This window comes from Panthera onca, chromosome E1, assembly GCF_046562875.1.
Source record: "Panthera onca isolate mPanOnc1 chromosome E1, mPanOnc1 haplotype 2, whole genome shotgun sequence".
Lineage (NCBI taxonomy): Eukaryota > Metazoa > Chordata > Mammalia > Carnivora > Felidae > Panthera > Panthera onca.
Genome location: NC_138352.1, coordinates 12,950,874 through 12,965,388, shown reverse-complemented (window position 1 = coordinate 12,965,388; position 14,515 = coordinate 12,950,874). Strand labels below are relative to the sequence as shown.

Here is a 14,515-nt window from a genome sequence, read left to right as displayed (position 1 = left end):
CTGTGGGTGGAGGGGGCGAACTGACCTCCTCTCGCTGACGCATCTCCGTCGCCTCGTCTGGGCTTTTCCTTCAGGATGTGGGCTACCCGGAATTCCTGAACCTCCGTCCGTACATGTCCCAGAGCAGCGGCGAGCCCGTCATGTACGGGCTGTACGCGGTCCTCGTGCACTCTGGCTACAGCTGCCACGCGGGCCACTACTACTGCTACGTGAAGGTCAGTGCTCCGTGTCCAGGTGCGTCGGCGGCCGGTGGCGGCGCGCGTGCTCTGCCTCCTGGGGGCAGGCGTGCCGTGCCCGTGGAAGGTGGCCACGTTTGTGGCTGCGTCCCGGTCCCTTCGGTGCTTCAGCGAACGGAGGGCAGAGATGTCTTTAGAACCCGTCGCGCCAGGATCTTTAGTGTCCTTGGACTTGGCTGAGACTCCGGGGGGGGGGGAGGCTGCCTCCAGCAGCCTGGAGGCGGCCCAGGACGGCCGGGTGTTGGTGGGAGACGCTGTGCAGATCAGACCCTAGGCGGCCTTGCACCAGGAGGGAGCGGGGATTCGGGGCGAGAGCAGCGCTGGACGTTTTAACACGAGGTCATTGACAGCACACGGGTATACGTGGCAGTTAACAGCAGATTGTTTTTTGTGTTTATTTGTTTTTGAGAGCGAGGAGGACAGAGCGTGAGCAGGGGAGGGGCAGAGAGCGAGGGAGACAGAATTGGAAGCGGGCTCCAGGCTCCGAGCTGTCAGCACAGACCCTGACGCGGGGCTCGAATTTGTGAACCGTGAGATCGTGACCTGAACTGAAGTCGGACGCTCAACCGACTGAGCCACCCGTTTATTTATTTTTGAAAGGGAGAGACAGAGTGCGAATGGGGGAGGAGCAGGGAGAGAGGGAGACACAGAATCCAAAGCAGGCTCCAGGCTCAGAGCTGTCAGCCCAGAGCCCGACACTGGGCTCGAACCCACGAACTGTGAGATCACAACCTGAGCCGAAGTCAGACGCTTAACCGACTGAGCCCCCCAGGCGCCCCTGCCAGCAGATTTTTTTATTTCCTTCTTTCAAAGGTACGGCTTACAGACGCGTGTTGATTGTTTGGTTTTGTGTCGTTTTCTCCCACACCCCGTGCCGCTCCAGGCAAGCAACGGACAGTGGTACCAGATGAACGATTCCTCGGTCCGTTCCAGCAACATCAAGGTGGTTCTGAACCAGCAGGCCTACGTGCTCTTCTACATGCAGTGAGTCTTTTCGCCCCCCGCCGTCTGCGAGCCCGTCTCCTCTGCTGTGGGCCGCGGGCTCCCCCGTGCCCGTTGCCGCGTGCGCGTGACGGTGGGCTGCGTGGGCGGGCCGTGTGCAGGGGGGAGCGTCCGCCAGGAACTGCTCCTTTAGGCCCGCCTGCCTGGCCGTCGTGACGGCGGCTCCCTCTGGGGGGGCCAGAGCAGGACTCTGCCTGCTCCACGTTGAATGCGAGTGGGGGAGTTGCCTGTTATTTTCTGTTGCTGCCCCAGACGCCACGTGTCGTGTCTGGACGGCGGCCGCGGCGGGGCCCCTTCTCTTGGGGCCGGTTGTCCCCGACCTAGAGGTTGGAGGACGTGGAGACTGTAGGCATTTTTGCTGCCTCGTCCGCGTCCTGCTGAATTTGAACGCAGCGATTGAGTGGGGTGGGGTGGCGCGGGGGGGGGGGGGGGTCCTCTGGCTTTCTGGTGAAGCGAGAGTTCAGTCTCGGAAGGGCTCTGACCCTGACGCGCTCCCTGCCTGTGCCGAGCGGACGTCCGAGGCTGTGTGACGGCCGCCGTGGTGTAAGGGGGGGTGAGAGCTCAGAGAACCGGACCGTGTTCTTCCTCTGACAGAATCCCGGGCTCTAAGAAGAGTCCTGACGGCTCCCTCCCCAGGACGGCGTCCTCGGCTCCCGGCCGGGCAGGTGTGGTCGCCGACCGCTTCAGGAAGAATGTTGGCAACGGGACTCTTTGCTCCCCGCTGACCGGAAAGGTACTTGTTTAAGAGGATGTGAGTTTTCGCAGCGGATCCTCCTGCCTGCGCCCCTAGGGGGTCCTGGGGCCCCCAGCGCTCTTCACTGCCCGATGGCAGGAGAGCTCGGTTTGTCCTGGTTTATTCCGTGTTCTCTCTCAAACTGGTCACAGGCTGACACTGGGTGAGGGGCGGAAGGGACAGCGAGGAGAAACCCTGAGCCAGCGAGCGAGTCAGGCCGTGGCTCCGCGTGCCCCTCAGACCAGCTGCCGTGCACAAGTGCGGTGACGGGCTCGCCAAGCGTGTCCTCGCCCCGACGCGTCCGGGAAGGCGTCGTTTTTGTCTCCACGACTTAATGTTGGAAACGTGAGCGGTTTCTAGCAATGTTAATTTCCTGCTTTTGATAATCCTGCTGTGATCAGGTTAAGAAAACATCCGTGTTCTGAGGAACATACACGGCCGTTTTTAGGAGCAAGGGGACATCATGTCTAAAACGTATTGAGGTGGTTAGGAAAGGAAACGTCATACGTGTACGTGTGCGCACGTACGGATACGCGGAGGGAGAGAGCGAGCGAGAGATCTAAGGTGGAAAAACGTTAGCAATAAGGAAATACCCTCCTTTTCAAGTTATTTTTGTGTAATATTTGAATTTTTCTACTGAAAACCAGTCATACTGACCAAAGTAGCGAGGGATTTCCTTACCGTAACACCGGCTGTCGTTGAGAAACAGATCGGTCCTTTCTGTCGGCCGCTTCTGTGAACCTTCCCCTTTGGTCTGAAGATCAAATCCAAACGCAGGCTGCCGGGAGGTGGGGGCCCTTCGCGGTCTGCGGGGGTCTGGTCATTTTTGCAGATCTGTGTTTCCCTGCCAACACGTGAGAATTAGAAGCGTTGGGTTGACCCAGCAAAGAAAGGCCACGACCTGTGGCCCAGACCAGGAGTCGTAAGCCTCAGCTGTGCTCAGAAACACCGTAGGGAGGGGCGGGGTGTCGTTGCAGTCCGCCCGCGGGGCCACACGCCTCAGCATCATGAAGATAACGTTCCACACATACTGCAATTGACAAAATCCTTTTCCCTTTATTTTATTTTTTATTTTAGAGCACGACTAGGGGAGAGGGGCGGGGGGAGGGGGAGAGCATCTTAAGCAGGCTTCGCGCTCAGCGTGGAGCACGACACGGGGCTCGACCCCACAACCCTGGGATCATGACCTGATCCAAAATCAAGAGTCGGATGCTCAACTGAATGAGCCACCCAGGTGCCCCCAAAGCCATTTTATTTTAAATAACATTCTGTAGGTTACATAAGTGTCAGTGCTCCATCGACGAGAAGGTCTCGCAGTGCAGTGGGAAGACGTATACTCTTTGCAAAGAATGTAAATAAAGGATAAATCGTTGTTGAGCGTAGAGACAAAAGAGAGGAAAACTCGGAAGAAAATAGAAGTGCATGTTCGGTAAACTTCCAGAAGAGGGAAGACTTTGTAAGAGAGAAAACCTCGAAAAACAAATCATAAATTGGGTAAACTAACATTTGAAGTTTTGAGTGTGAGATATTAGAAAAAAAGAAACGACAAAGCGTCTAAAAATTTGTGCAGCAAATCCAGCAAAAGGTGAACGTTTCTCACGCACAGAGGACCCGTGCAGGTGACGTGTCAGAGCGTACGAGTGTTAACGGTAGAGCCAGCAGCGGTGTGAAATTAGCGAACGTTTTGAGAAGGAACCAGTAGCTCTTGCTGGTGAGAGTTTGGTAAATGCGTCGGCAGCGTGTCTCAGAATTCACGGAAGTGCTCCCGGCCTCGGAATTCCGTCCCGAAAACACGAGCACCGAGCAGTAAATAGGGAAAAGGTCTGGTCTTTTGGTGGTTCATTCGGCCAGCAGTTGTAAGCTCGGACTCCTAGACCTGAACCAGGCGGGCGGTGAGGCCGGCAGGCTGCAGACACCGGCCTCGCGGAGCATTTAAACCAGGGACGGCACGGACGCCGCTGCGAGGAGTCTGGAGGAGGAGTTGGGGTGCCCGGAAGGGTACCTGGAACCCCATGGCGCGGTTCGTTTCCGCGGCAGCGGGAGGCAGGGCAGCTTATGTAAACTGTTCACCGAGGTGCTTGCTGGGCACACAGGAAGACCTTTACTGAGAGGAGTGACGATGCTTCGGGAAAGCGCGCTGGTGGGCCCGGACGCCCCCGTGTGGGCCAGAGCCCTCGGGAGGCAGGGCCGGCCGGAGGGGACGCCAGTGTGTCGATCTGTGCCGACGTTTAGCCGAGGGGTGCGGCTCGGGTACATGTTTTTTTTACTTTACGCTTTTTTGTGTTTCTTGACTCCTGATGAAAACGTCCTGCTTTCAGTAAAGGTGACCATAAAGATCCCCACGTGCGCACGACTCACAAAATCCCACCACCGTTCAGAGAAGCAACAGCGTCCTTACTGTGTGTCCCCCCCCGGATAATCCGTCTTGAATTGCTTGGCAGGGACCCTGCCTGCCTCTGACGGTGCTTTGACCTCGCGGGGGGAGCCGCCGGCCCGCGCTCCCTCCCGGGTGTCACCGTGTCCCCTGCTCCCTCCCGGGTGTGACCGTGTCCCCTGCTTGCTCTCCTCCAGCGACCGGACCCCGCGACGCTGAAGAAGCTGCAGGCCACTGAGGAGCTCGGCGTGCTTGTTTCCAGAAACGGCTCCGTGTTGGGTCTGAAGTCTCAGAATGGATACGTTCCTCCAAAGCCACCCTTGGGGTCCCCTTCCCCCCGACTCTCCAAAACGCCCCCCAACACTCCGACCATTCTGGATGAGCCCGGAAAGAAAGTCAAGAAGCCGAGTCCCCTGCAGTTCGTGTCCCCGTCACGCAGAGCTTCTCAGGGGCTCCACGGTACCAGCACCGGGAGCGGCGGCAGGGGCGAGGGCCACAGGCCCGGCTCCTGGGACGGCAGGGCTGCTGCCCCCTCTACCTCACCCAGGCTCCCGGCCGGAGTGACTGCCAGCGGGCCCGCGGCGGGCAGCGAGCGTCCCGAGCCCGACAGGAGGGGTTCTGGTGGTCCCAGCCCGGAGCACTCCGCCAGCAGCGACCCCACCAAGGCCCCCCCAACGCCCGAGAGCGGAGCCGCCCCCTCGGGTGATTCTCAGGGAACAAACCCCAGAGCGCTGCCGGGCGGAGAGGACTCCAAGGCGGCGAAGCCCAAGCCCCCCGTCCTGAGCACCACCGCCACTGAGCCCGCAAGCATCATGTCTCCTCCACCAGCCAAAAAACTGGCCCTTTCTGCCAAGAAGGTGGGTGTGTGAGGGTCTCGCCGCAGGAAGTGTGTCTGTAGAGTTCAAAGAGCAGGTTTGGTGCTAGTCTTGGGGGTGGGGGTTGTGGTGGGGCCTTTGGCCCCCCCCCTCGACCAGAGGAACAGAGTGGTTGTGGGCGCTCGCAGGGTACACAGGGCCGCCCCGGGCGCGGGCGGGGGCCCGGGGGACGCTGGTGTGGGAGTACTGCGTGTGGCTGTCGGGGGTCGGGGCGAGGTGGCGGTCCCCCGGATCCGTCCGTAGGCAGGATCTCTCGCGGAAGCCTCGGGGAGGACGGGGCAGGTGCGGTGGGCGGGCAGGACGCGGGCGGGCTGCACCTCTGCGTGTAGCACGAGGCTCGAGGAGGCGACTGTTGTGCTGAGACTTTTGCTTCGATTTCCTTCCTTTTCTCCTTTTTGTTTCTAACCAAAAACACTTCTGATTCTTCTTCTACCATTCCCCACCCCCACCTCCCTCTGTTTTGTCCCCTTCTGTCCCCTCATCCTTCTTTCTGGGCTCTTTCATTTTTACTTTTCGTTTGCGTTTATTTTCATTTTTGTTTTCCCTCTTCACTCACGGCAACCTCTTTTAGACCACCAAGTTTTTATTTATGTCAATAACTGCAGGCCAGCACCCTGCGGAGGGCAGCCGGCAATGACCTCCGTCCACCCCTCTCACCATTGTCCGACCTCACCTACCCCAGGAAAACCACTCACCCGGTCGCCGCCTCCGCCTGGCCTGTCAGTGCCATCAGGTGAGCCGTGGGCGCGGGCCCTGCAGGCCGGCTGCTCCTCCCCTGTGCTTAGCGTGTGCTTGGCTGGTGAGGACTCACCGGGTCTCCAGCCTTGCGGGATGGACGGTGTTGTGCAGCTCGACAGGTACGGGGCGTATCCCGCACCGACTTCTCCCTGTTTTCTCGGTTTCCATCTGGCAAAGGAGCCCTGGCTGGTCAGAGGCGGCCTGGTCTCTGCCACGCTGATGGTTTTTTTTTTTACTGGTCTTCGTTTTCCGTCTGTCTGCCGTGTCCGTGTGGTGACGGTGACGTGCCTGTGGTCCCTCCCCAGCCTCATGACGGGACCGCACAGGAGAAGAGGAAGGCGGGAGTCCCAGAAGGACCCCGCGTGGACTCATTTCTGTGAGCCCACCGAGGGGTGTCTTTTTGTCGCCGGTGTCATTTCGTGCGTCCCCCCGGTACCCCCCGAGCGGGTTCCCCGGGCCGTCTGGGCTCGCTGGCCTCCGGAGCTCCGGGCGGGCATCCAGAGCGGGAGGTGCGGCTCTCTGGGGGGGTCTGTTCAGGCTCCGCGCCGACGCGTCTCCCGGCCTGTTACGCACGGGGTGCTGGTGTCCCTCAGGGTGTCAAGTGGTAGAAAGCGGAGTTGCTGATGCCCGGTCGCCCGGTGGCCGGTGGGGCCTTTGGCGCCTGGGGAGGGAGGGAAGGAGGCAGCTGGGTGAGGCCGGGACATGGTGCTGGTAGTTTGGTGTTCGCCGTGGGCGCCGATGTGTCCTCCCCACCCCCCGGCTGCCCCGGGGGTGGTGTGGTCAGCCGCGTGTTCCCGCCACCCAGCCTCTCCAGCCCTCGTGCTCGGGCTGGACCCGGCACAGTGTTTTTGCAGCGGGTAGGTCCTTAGACTCTTAAGGTATTTACTGTGTGTCTCTTACTCTTTCTCTGACACACAGCTTTTTCATGACATTTGCCAGGGAGCGCAGTAAATGGCGTAGTAGTTCCCTTGGCCCAGGTGTCAGTCTGTTCCAGTTTAGGGGACAGCATCCTGTTTGCTGCCGTGACCCTTCTGGGCAGGCTTTGTCATCACTCAGTCCCGAATGAGAACAGTGAGGCCCACAGAGGTTAGCTGTCTTGGGACCCTGTCGCCGGCAGGAGGTGGGCCAGAGAGTCTGGCGTGAGGGAGGCCCTGTTCCTGCCCCGTCCCTGTCTAGCCGCGGGGTCCACTGTAGAGTCTGTTCCCCTGATTTCCCAGAGCCCCCCAAATTGGAGAGTCCTGGTACACGACCCCTAGGCCTGCACCGGCCCTCCTTGTGAGGCTGGCGTCCTGGGCATGAACATCATGAGGCTCGTGGGGAGCTTAGCGAAGCTGCTTCTCCCAGCACACTCGTGTTGAAAATTAGTAACAGGAGGGGCGCCTGGGGGGCTCAGTCGGTTAAGCGTCCAGCTTTGGCTCAGGTTACGATCTCAACGGTTCGTGGGGTTGAGCCCCGCGTCGGGCTCTGTGCTGACAGCTCGGGGCCTGGAGCCTGCTTTGGATTCTGTGTCTCCCTCTGTCTCTGGCCCTCCCCTGCTCACACGCTGTCTCTCTGTCTCCCAATAATAAATAGACGTCAAAAAAAATTTTTTTTAAATTAAGATCAAGAATTTGCAAAAATACTTCAAACCGTCTGGCGATAGGGACAGAGATACGTTACGATTTTTATTAACTTTGACCTTCGGTGTATTTGTGTCTTCTCGTGAGTCTCTTTTCTCACTCGCTACGTATGACCAACGTACGTCTAAGGTTGACAGCGGGGAAAACCACCTGAAAGGGAAGGGGGCCGAGGGTGGGTGGGAAGGGCCCGGCTGTGCATCAGAGCAGCGTGTCCTCACAGGGCGCTCTCACCTGCTCCCAGACCATCCAGCCGTCCGAAGCTCCCCGTCGGCCCCTGCTCGTCACTGTCCAGTAGCCCCCGACCCCTCGGGACGTCAGACCCACAGAGCTGCTCCTCCGCCTCTGCTCCCCTGCCTCAGGTCAACGGGGGCTTCCGGGCCCCTCCACACCAGCTGCCGGAGGCCAGCAAGCCCCCCCAGAGCCTCTGTAAGAAGAGGAAGAGGAACCGGAGGGGAGAGACGCAGGGACGGGGCTCAGAGATGTGTGCCGTGGCCGCAGCCCCTCCCGGGAAGAGGAGAAAGAAGAAGGGGAAACGCGCGGAGGCCGTGGACGCCTCCCCCCTGCAGGAGGGGCAGGTGCAGAGGCAGCACCGGGGCCTCGAGCGCAGGAAGGAGGGCCGGGCGGAGGTGCCCGTGGACCGCCTGGAGGAGGAGGGCGGACGGCAGCAAGAGAACGGCCAGCAAGCGGGGTGCGTGGCCGACGGCCACCACGTGAGCGGCAGGAAGAGGAGGCGGGAGGGAGCCGAGGGCCTCGGTGCCGAAGACGGCCTCCCGCGGGACCCACCGTGGCACAGGTGAGCGCGGGGAGCCAGGCGGCCCCCCACCCCGCCAGCGACACGGTCCGACCCAGGTGGGTGTCGTCTGGAAATACAGCGTGCCGACCAGGCTCCTAGGACGTGGCCGCGTCGTCAGGTGTCTCGCCGGAGGCAGAGCCGGCTGGCGCGGTGCCTGCCATGGTGCGTGCCCCCAGGCGGCAGGCGTCGCGGCCGCGTCATCCGGCCTGTACGACTTGCCCGGGTCGGTTGCAGTTATGGGCTTTTCTCCCCGACCGTGGCCTCGGGCAGCTGGCACGCTCTGTCCTGCTCACGTCGGGGGGTGGGGGGGGCGGTTTCTCGGGGGGGGCTCTTCTGCACAGTTAGGCATCTGCCATTTGGGAGTTCCGGGGCGAGTGAACCCCCACTGTCACTCCCCGTTTGCTCAGAGCTGACTGTTGACTGACTTCCCAGCAGCTGTTCTCTCTTGGATGTCACCGAGTCAGAGGCCAGTACAGCATCTCCAAGGAAAAAGAAAAAGAAAAGAAGGCAGCAGGAGTCACGGCAGGAAGTACAAGAGAACGAGCTCCCCGAAGCCTGCAGGGGCGAGACGCAGAGGGGCCCTGCCATCCCTGGGAGCCAGCCCTCACCGGCCGTGAACGGCAGGCGGCCCGGGGACCGAGCAGGTGTGCACCCGCCGAGGAGGGGGAGCCGGGGGCTGGGCCCGGGGCCGCGTAGCTGTACATCCGGGGAGGGGACCACAGGGGAAGGGGGCTGGGCACAGGCCTGCTGTATTCCAGAGGCAGGTGCGGTGCAGGGGGAGGGGCCAGGATGAAGACCTCTTACCTCTGCTCTGTCCCCGTGGGCAAGCCGCCTGCCCTGGGGGTCTCTGCCTCCCCATCCGGACAAGTATTCGGCTGTAACTACTCCGGAGAAGCAGAGAGGGTACGCGTGCGCTTCTCCACATTCTGGGAATACTGTTTTTCCCGATTCAGGGCTCTTCCTGCCTGAACTTTCCCGTCGGGATGAGTCCTGGGCCATCCAGCCTAGAGTTCCTCCGTGACTCTTGAACTTGGAGTGTCGGCCTGTGTTTATATTTGGCCTTTTCTGAAGATCACGTGGCCTCTTGCTGCCCGGGTGCCCAGTGTTTCGGCTGTCCCAGGCCTTAAACGCCCGTGGCTCAGCACCTCCTCTGGCTTTTGTTTCCTTGTTCCCTCAGAGCTGGCCAGCCTCAGCTGGGTGCTCCTGACACAGCGTGTCCGCTAAGCGAAGGGTAGAGAAGGTCACCCCTGCTCGGGAAGGGATCCGGCAGGCGGCAGACTCCGTGAGATCTGCTCTGCCGCCGGGGGATCCAGTTACGTTCGTGCCTTTGGGGGCGAGCGGGCTGCTGGGGAGCGCTGTGTATTTGTCCAGCCCCTGAGAAGCGAATCTGGCTGGGCGTTCATTACCGTGGGAAGCGCTACCACGAGGCCGTGACGAATAAGGCGGCCAGCCTGTCGAGGAAACGTCCGCACGGAGGTGGCCACGGAGCAGCCTGGCCGCGGTCGTCAGACCCCGGCTTGCTCTGTCAGCACGCTGAGCACGTGGAGACGGTGCTCGGGCCGCAGGGCCCACCGCCCGGCGCAGGTGCCCCCGCGGCCCCTCGTCTGTTTGCTTCCCATCCCGAATATCACAAGGCTGGGCTTCGTGGGCAAGGGCCTTCACGGCCAGGAGACGGGGAGAGCGTTGCGGTAGCTCAGCGGGACCACTGGCCCGGGCCGTGCTGTGGAGCAAGCAGGAGGCCGGAGAGGGCAGCGGGCACCGGCCGAGGGGCACCGCGCTCGGGACACGAGCCCGCAGTTCACGGGGTCACTGACAAAGTGGAGGCCAGGAGAGCAAGGTCCGCTTTGTGCTGAGGGAAGGGAATCGGTTCTGGCAGCTGCAGGCAGAGGAGCTCGGGCAGAGGTTGGGACCGGGCAGACGTCGTTTCTAGAAGCCTGAGGAGGGTGGTCAGAGCCGTCAGTACCCAGGTGTCCGCAGTGGCCTGGCCGTGCCGGGACGGGGCTGAGAGACCGCCTGCCCGGAAGCTGAGGTGATGCCGGTGCTTTGTGGTTCCCTCCGGTTCCGGCCCCTCATTTCTGGCCCCTTCCCTGGAGGAGGCGCCGGTTCCCACGGTGGGGCGCTGGGGTTTTGGTCTTTTCCGAGAGTCGGGGTGGACGGTGGCCCGCCTGTGGAGAAGCAGTCGGGTCCCTCGTGAGAGGCAGACGTGGTGTTTGTCTGATTGTAGGGCAGGCACGGGCTCCTCGCGTGTCCTGGGTCCGAGACGGGGAGGCCGACGTGCTCCAGGAGCTGCTTGAGTGTTCCTCAGATAAAGCCTACGGGAGGAAAGGTACCGGTTTTGAGCCCGGGCAGCGCAGAGGTCTCAGATGGGCCCTGGGGTCGCGATCCTGGGGCGCGGGAATTGCTGGGCTCCAAAGATGAGCCGAGGAGTGTCCGTTCAGAACCGGTCCCTGGGGGCGGGGAGAGCAGACCCTGTGCCCCTGGGCGGCGCGGGCCGGGCGGGCACGGGTTGGAGGGAAACATCCGGCGCCTGAGACCTCGTAAACGAGGGCGCGGGTCTGAAAGGGACCAACTGCGGGCTGACGATGCAGAGCCAAGGACGTCTGCATGGAAGTCACGGAACCGCTGACTGTCCTGCTCGCTGCGGGCCCCTCTGCCCTCCCCCGTCCTTCTCTGCACGTCCGTTTCACCAGAGGGTGGCACTCGAACGTTTGAGTGTATCGGGAGTAGGCCCGTCCCTGTCTACACCGCGTTCTGGAAGCCGGTGCACAGAGGTGTCTGTTTTGCAGTGTTGACGTGGGACGGCGAGGTGTCGGCCGTCAGTCAGGACGCCATTCAGGACAGCAGATGGGCCCGCGCGGCCACGGTGATCGACGACTGGGACGAAGAGTTCGATCGAGGGAAGGTACGAGGTGTGCTCGTGGCCGGCGTGGCGGGGTGCTCGTGGTGGCCCCGCTGAGGCCTGGCTCAGGGAGGACTAGGCCCTTTGGGGCGGTTGGAAGTGGCAGTGGCCTCGTGAAGTCGTCCGGGACGGCGGGAGGTGGGCTGCTGGGCTCGATGCCGGCCTGGCCGCTCTGAACGTGGCGTGGCCACGGACGAGGCGTCTGTCCCCTGCTGCTGTGTTGCTTCCTCGGCAAGGTGGGGACAGTGGGGACGCCTCCCACGGCCCACACAAAGAGAAAGCCTGTTGATTTGGTGGCATGTTGCGATCCGTGTCTCCCCCCCCCCCCCCCCCCGCAGTAAGCCTTCACGAGGGGCTGCGGGAACGGGGACGAGCCCTTTTTGGGAATTGTGATGCCTGCGGTTTCTTGACGCAGGAAAAGAAAGTGAAAAAGTTCAAGAAAGAGAAGAAAAGAACCTTCAACGCCTTCCAGAAACTTCAGAGTAGACGGAACTTTTGGTCTGTGACTCACCCAGCTAAGGCTACCAGCCTCAGTTACCGCCGCTGAGTTTGCTGCTGTCGAGATGGGTCAGTGTGTGTGTGTGTGTGTGTGTGTGTGTGTGTGTGTGTGTGTGTGTGTGTAGAGTGGATGTCAGTGTGGGTTCTGGGCTGTGTCTGGTGCACACGTGTGTGTGGTGAGGTGTGTGTTAAGTGTGGGGGTTGTGTGATGAGGTGTAAGGGTGGGGGGTGTGGTGCGTGTGCGCGGGACAGAGCCGGCTCCATCTGATGTCACGTGATGACTGGTGTGGACACGCCCTCCGGGACGTTGGCGGGAGTCCCAGGCTCTCCTTTCTCGTCAGGAGCGATGTCCTTTGCCCCACAGCCTCCGGAGACGAGGTGTCCTTCCTGGGTCCTGTCCGTCTGAGCTGAGAGCAGCCCCGCCGAGGACTTTGTGCCCCGTGGCCGCCAGGCCGGCACCGCGAGCCCGCCGCAGGAGGACGGCCCACGGAGGCCCTGGGCTTCTTCGGATCGGGACCTCCGGTGTCACGGCGTGAGCCGCACGGTGACGCGTAGAGCGGGTGGCAGCACGCCGGGCCGGCGGCGCGTGTGGTCCGCGGGGGGCGCGGGGGAGGACGGCGGCCGCACCCCTCCCGGCGCATCCTCGGACGAGAGGCCCAGACGTCCGTCCCTTGCTGCTGGCGGCCGGCGCTGCCGTCTGGTCCCGGCCTCCCCGTCTCTGCGGCGGGGGCGGAGGGGGGGGGGGCTCTGTCTCTGCCTTACGTGTCCCCTCAGAGGGTAAGCCCGGGGCCGCCGCCCACCGCACTCCTCCCTTTTCTGGAATCGGGGGCGGCCCTTCCGGTGCATCGTCCCCTGCGAGAGACTCTAGGCCGGCTCCGGGGAGCAGGGGCCTCGAGACGATGTGCCGACACGCCTGCCTTTCCGGCCGTTTATTCCGAGGTGGCTTTGCCATTCCTTCCCCTGCAGCTGCAGCGACCCGCGGGTCTTTATCGAGGTGGTGGTCTTGGGGTAGAATCCTTTTCTTTTACTACTTAATAGAAGACTTTCGTTTTGACCAGGTCTGTGGCTTCCATTAGCAACGTATTTCCTTCCCCCAATACGCGACACTAGCTTTATTCGCTCAATTTTGTGAGTGCTTTTGAATCTAGATGATTGTATGATTCGAGATCACTTTTTTATCTTGCTCAAGCTGTGCCTGCGAACTTGTAATTTAATAAATGTGGGAAACCCGCAGTCGAGGTGGCGTTTTCCGGAGAACAGACACGTGACCCAGTAGTAGAGGGCGTAGAGGTAAACCTTAGAGCGACTCCACAGTATACGTCTGTCTGCACTTTCTTTCCTCTTGGGAACGTCCGCGTGGAGGTGGACTGACGTCTGGTGTGGACCTGTCCGTCCTTCGCGGCCTGAGGCCCGCCGATGCCCTTGTCCGGCACCCCTGTGCCGCACTCTTCCCGAGCCTTGCCGCTTGCTCGGGGACCGGGGGGGGGGGGGGGGGGGGGGGGGGGGGGGGGGATCAGAAAAAGCGTTACGTGTTTCACAGAGGGAGGTACGTTAATTTTTTCACGGAGGTAGTTGTGTTTGGTTTTCCTTTCTGTCCTTCTATTTCTCTTTGGAAAAGGTGGGAGAGTACTGATACCCTGGCCCGCTCTGGGGCTGCTTCTGGTCCCAGCAGGAAGCTTGGGTGCTGTGTCACCTGTGCGGGGGCCTTTTGGTTTTTCAGAGGACGGAACCTTGTTCGTAGATGAGGGTTGCTCCCCACCCCACCCCAGTCCCCAGTGTTCTATGGCCTTGTCATCTGTCCGTTTGGGGGGGAAGACGGGCCTTTATGGGCAGGGCTTTTTTTTTTTTTTTACCCCCCCTCTTGCAGTGTTGACCTTCATTCTTGTATGGCCCTATTTTTCTGGAACGTTCTATAGTTGAAAAGGGAAGTTCATTGTCTGCAACACAGAATTTGTCTCTTTTCTCGCTCCCTCTTCAGACCAGGCTCTTCCCTCATCCGCTGTGTAATTATGAAGCCTTTTTCTAGGAAAACATGCCCGTTGTGTCTTGGGTGGTGCTGAGCACTGGCCTGTCTACAGCATTCGTCACTGTTCCGTAGGGGCAAGCCCTTTCCTCCCGCAGAAGGTCATCAGCCACACTGGGAGGGGGAAAGGGTGAGCCCGGAAAGTCAGTCCAAACTCTAGGGGATGTGTAAATATATAAATATATATAAGTAACGAAAGCTTTTATACAATTGCAGTCACTTGGTTGACTTAGGACATGGGTTTAATTTAACTTTGTGTTTGGGGGGAAGGGTCCCCTTCTCCCATTGGTCCCGTGCGGCCTCACTCGCCTGCCTTTTCCCGGTGGGCTCAGCCCACTGCGTCCCGTGCGCCACGCCTCCGCTCCCGGGGCTGAGGCGCCCCAGACGTTGCCAAGATCCGGGTGCAATAAAGCGAGTTTTTGTGAGCCCTGCCCGTGTCCTCGTTTTCCTGTTTTTCTCCCTTGGGTTTTGTCAGAGTTGCATTCCAGCCCCCGGCACAGGTGAAGGCTTCCCCGCGGTGTGGTGCTGTAACCCTCCGGTACGTGGGAAAGCGTAGAGCAGATCTTCGTTAAGGAAGAAGAGGAACCAAGGGGTTTATTCAAGTGTACTCATAAATACGTTTATTGGAATTTAAGACAGAGGAGCCCTTTGAAGTGGCCCGCCAGGCCTCGTGGGTGATTTGCAGGGAGGACTGCGTTGAGGAAACTTGGAAACCGTAGCATTCC

General features: G+C 60.9%; 1 protein-coding gene across 4 annotated transcripts in view; it reads left to right on the top strand.

The window, feature by feature from the left end:
* The window catches only part of USP36 (ubiquitin specific peptidase 36), a 35,957-nt gene extending 21,742 nt beyond the window's left edge, over positions 1 to 14,215 (top strand). The window contains exons 11-21 of one of the 4 annotated variants that reach the window (XM_078438064.2): positions 75 to 215; positions 1,120 to 1,220; positions 1,833 to 1,971; positions 4,543 to 5,202; positions 5,826 to 5,953; positions 7,819 to 8,370; positions 8,803 to 9,014; positions 10,595 to 10,696; positions 11,157 to 11,272; positions 11,685 to 11,836; positions 12,132 to 14,215. In XM_078438064.2, the coding sequence (XP_078294190.2) occupies positions 75 to 215; positions 1,120 to 1,220; positions 1,833 to 1,971; positions 4,543 to 5,202; positions 5,826 to 5,953; positions 7,819 to 8,370; positions 8,803 to 9,014; positions 10,595 to 10,696; positions 11,157 to 11,272; positions 11,685 to 11,816 (2,283 nt within the window). In that variant the 3' untranslated portion in view covers positions 11,817 to 11,836; positions 12,132 to 14,215. Of the gene's footprint in view, positions 1 to 74; positions 216 to 1,119; positions 1,221 to 1,832; positions 1,972 to 4,542; positions 5,203 to 5,825; positions 5,954 to 7,797; positions 8,427 to 8,802; positions 9,015 to 10,594; positions 10,697 to 11,156; positions 11,273 to 11,684; positions 11,837 to 12,131 lie in introns of those variants that run through there. The other 3 variants (XM_078438062.2, XM_078438063.2, XR_013552186.2) reach the window with 3 other exon arrangements.
* Positions 14,216 to 14,515: the final 300 nt, after the last annotated feature.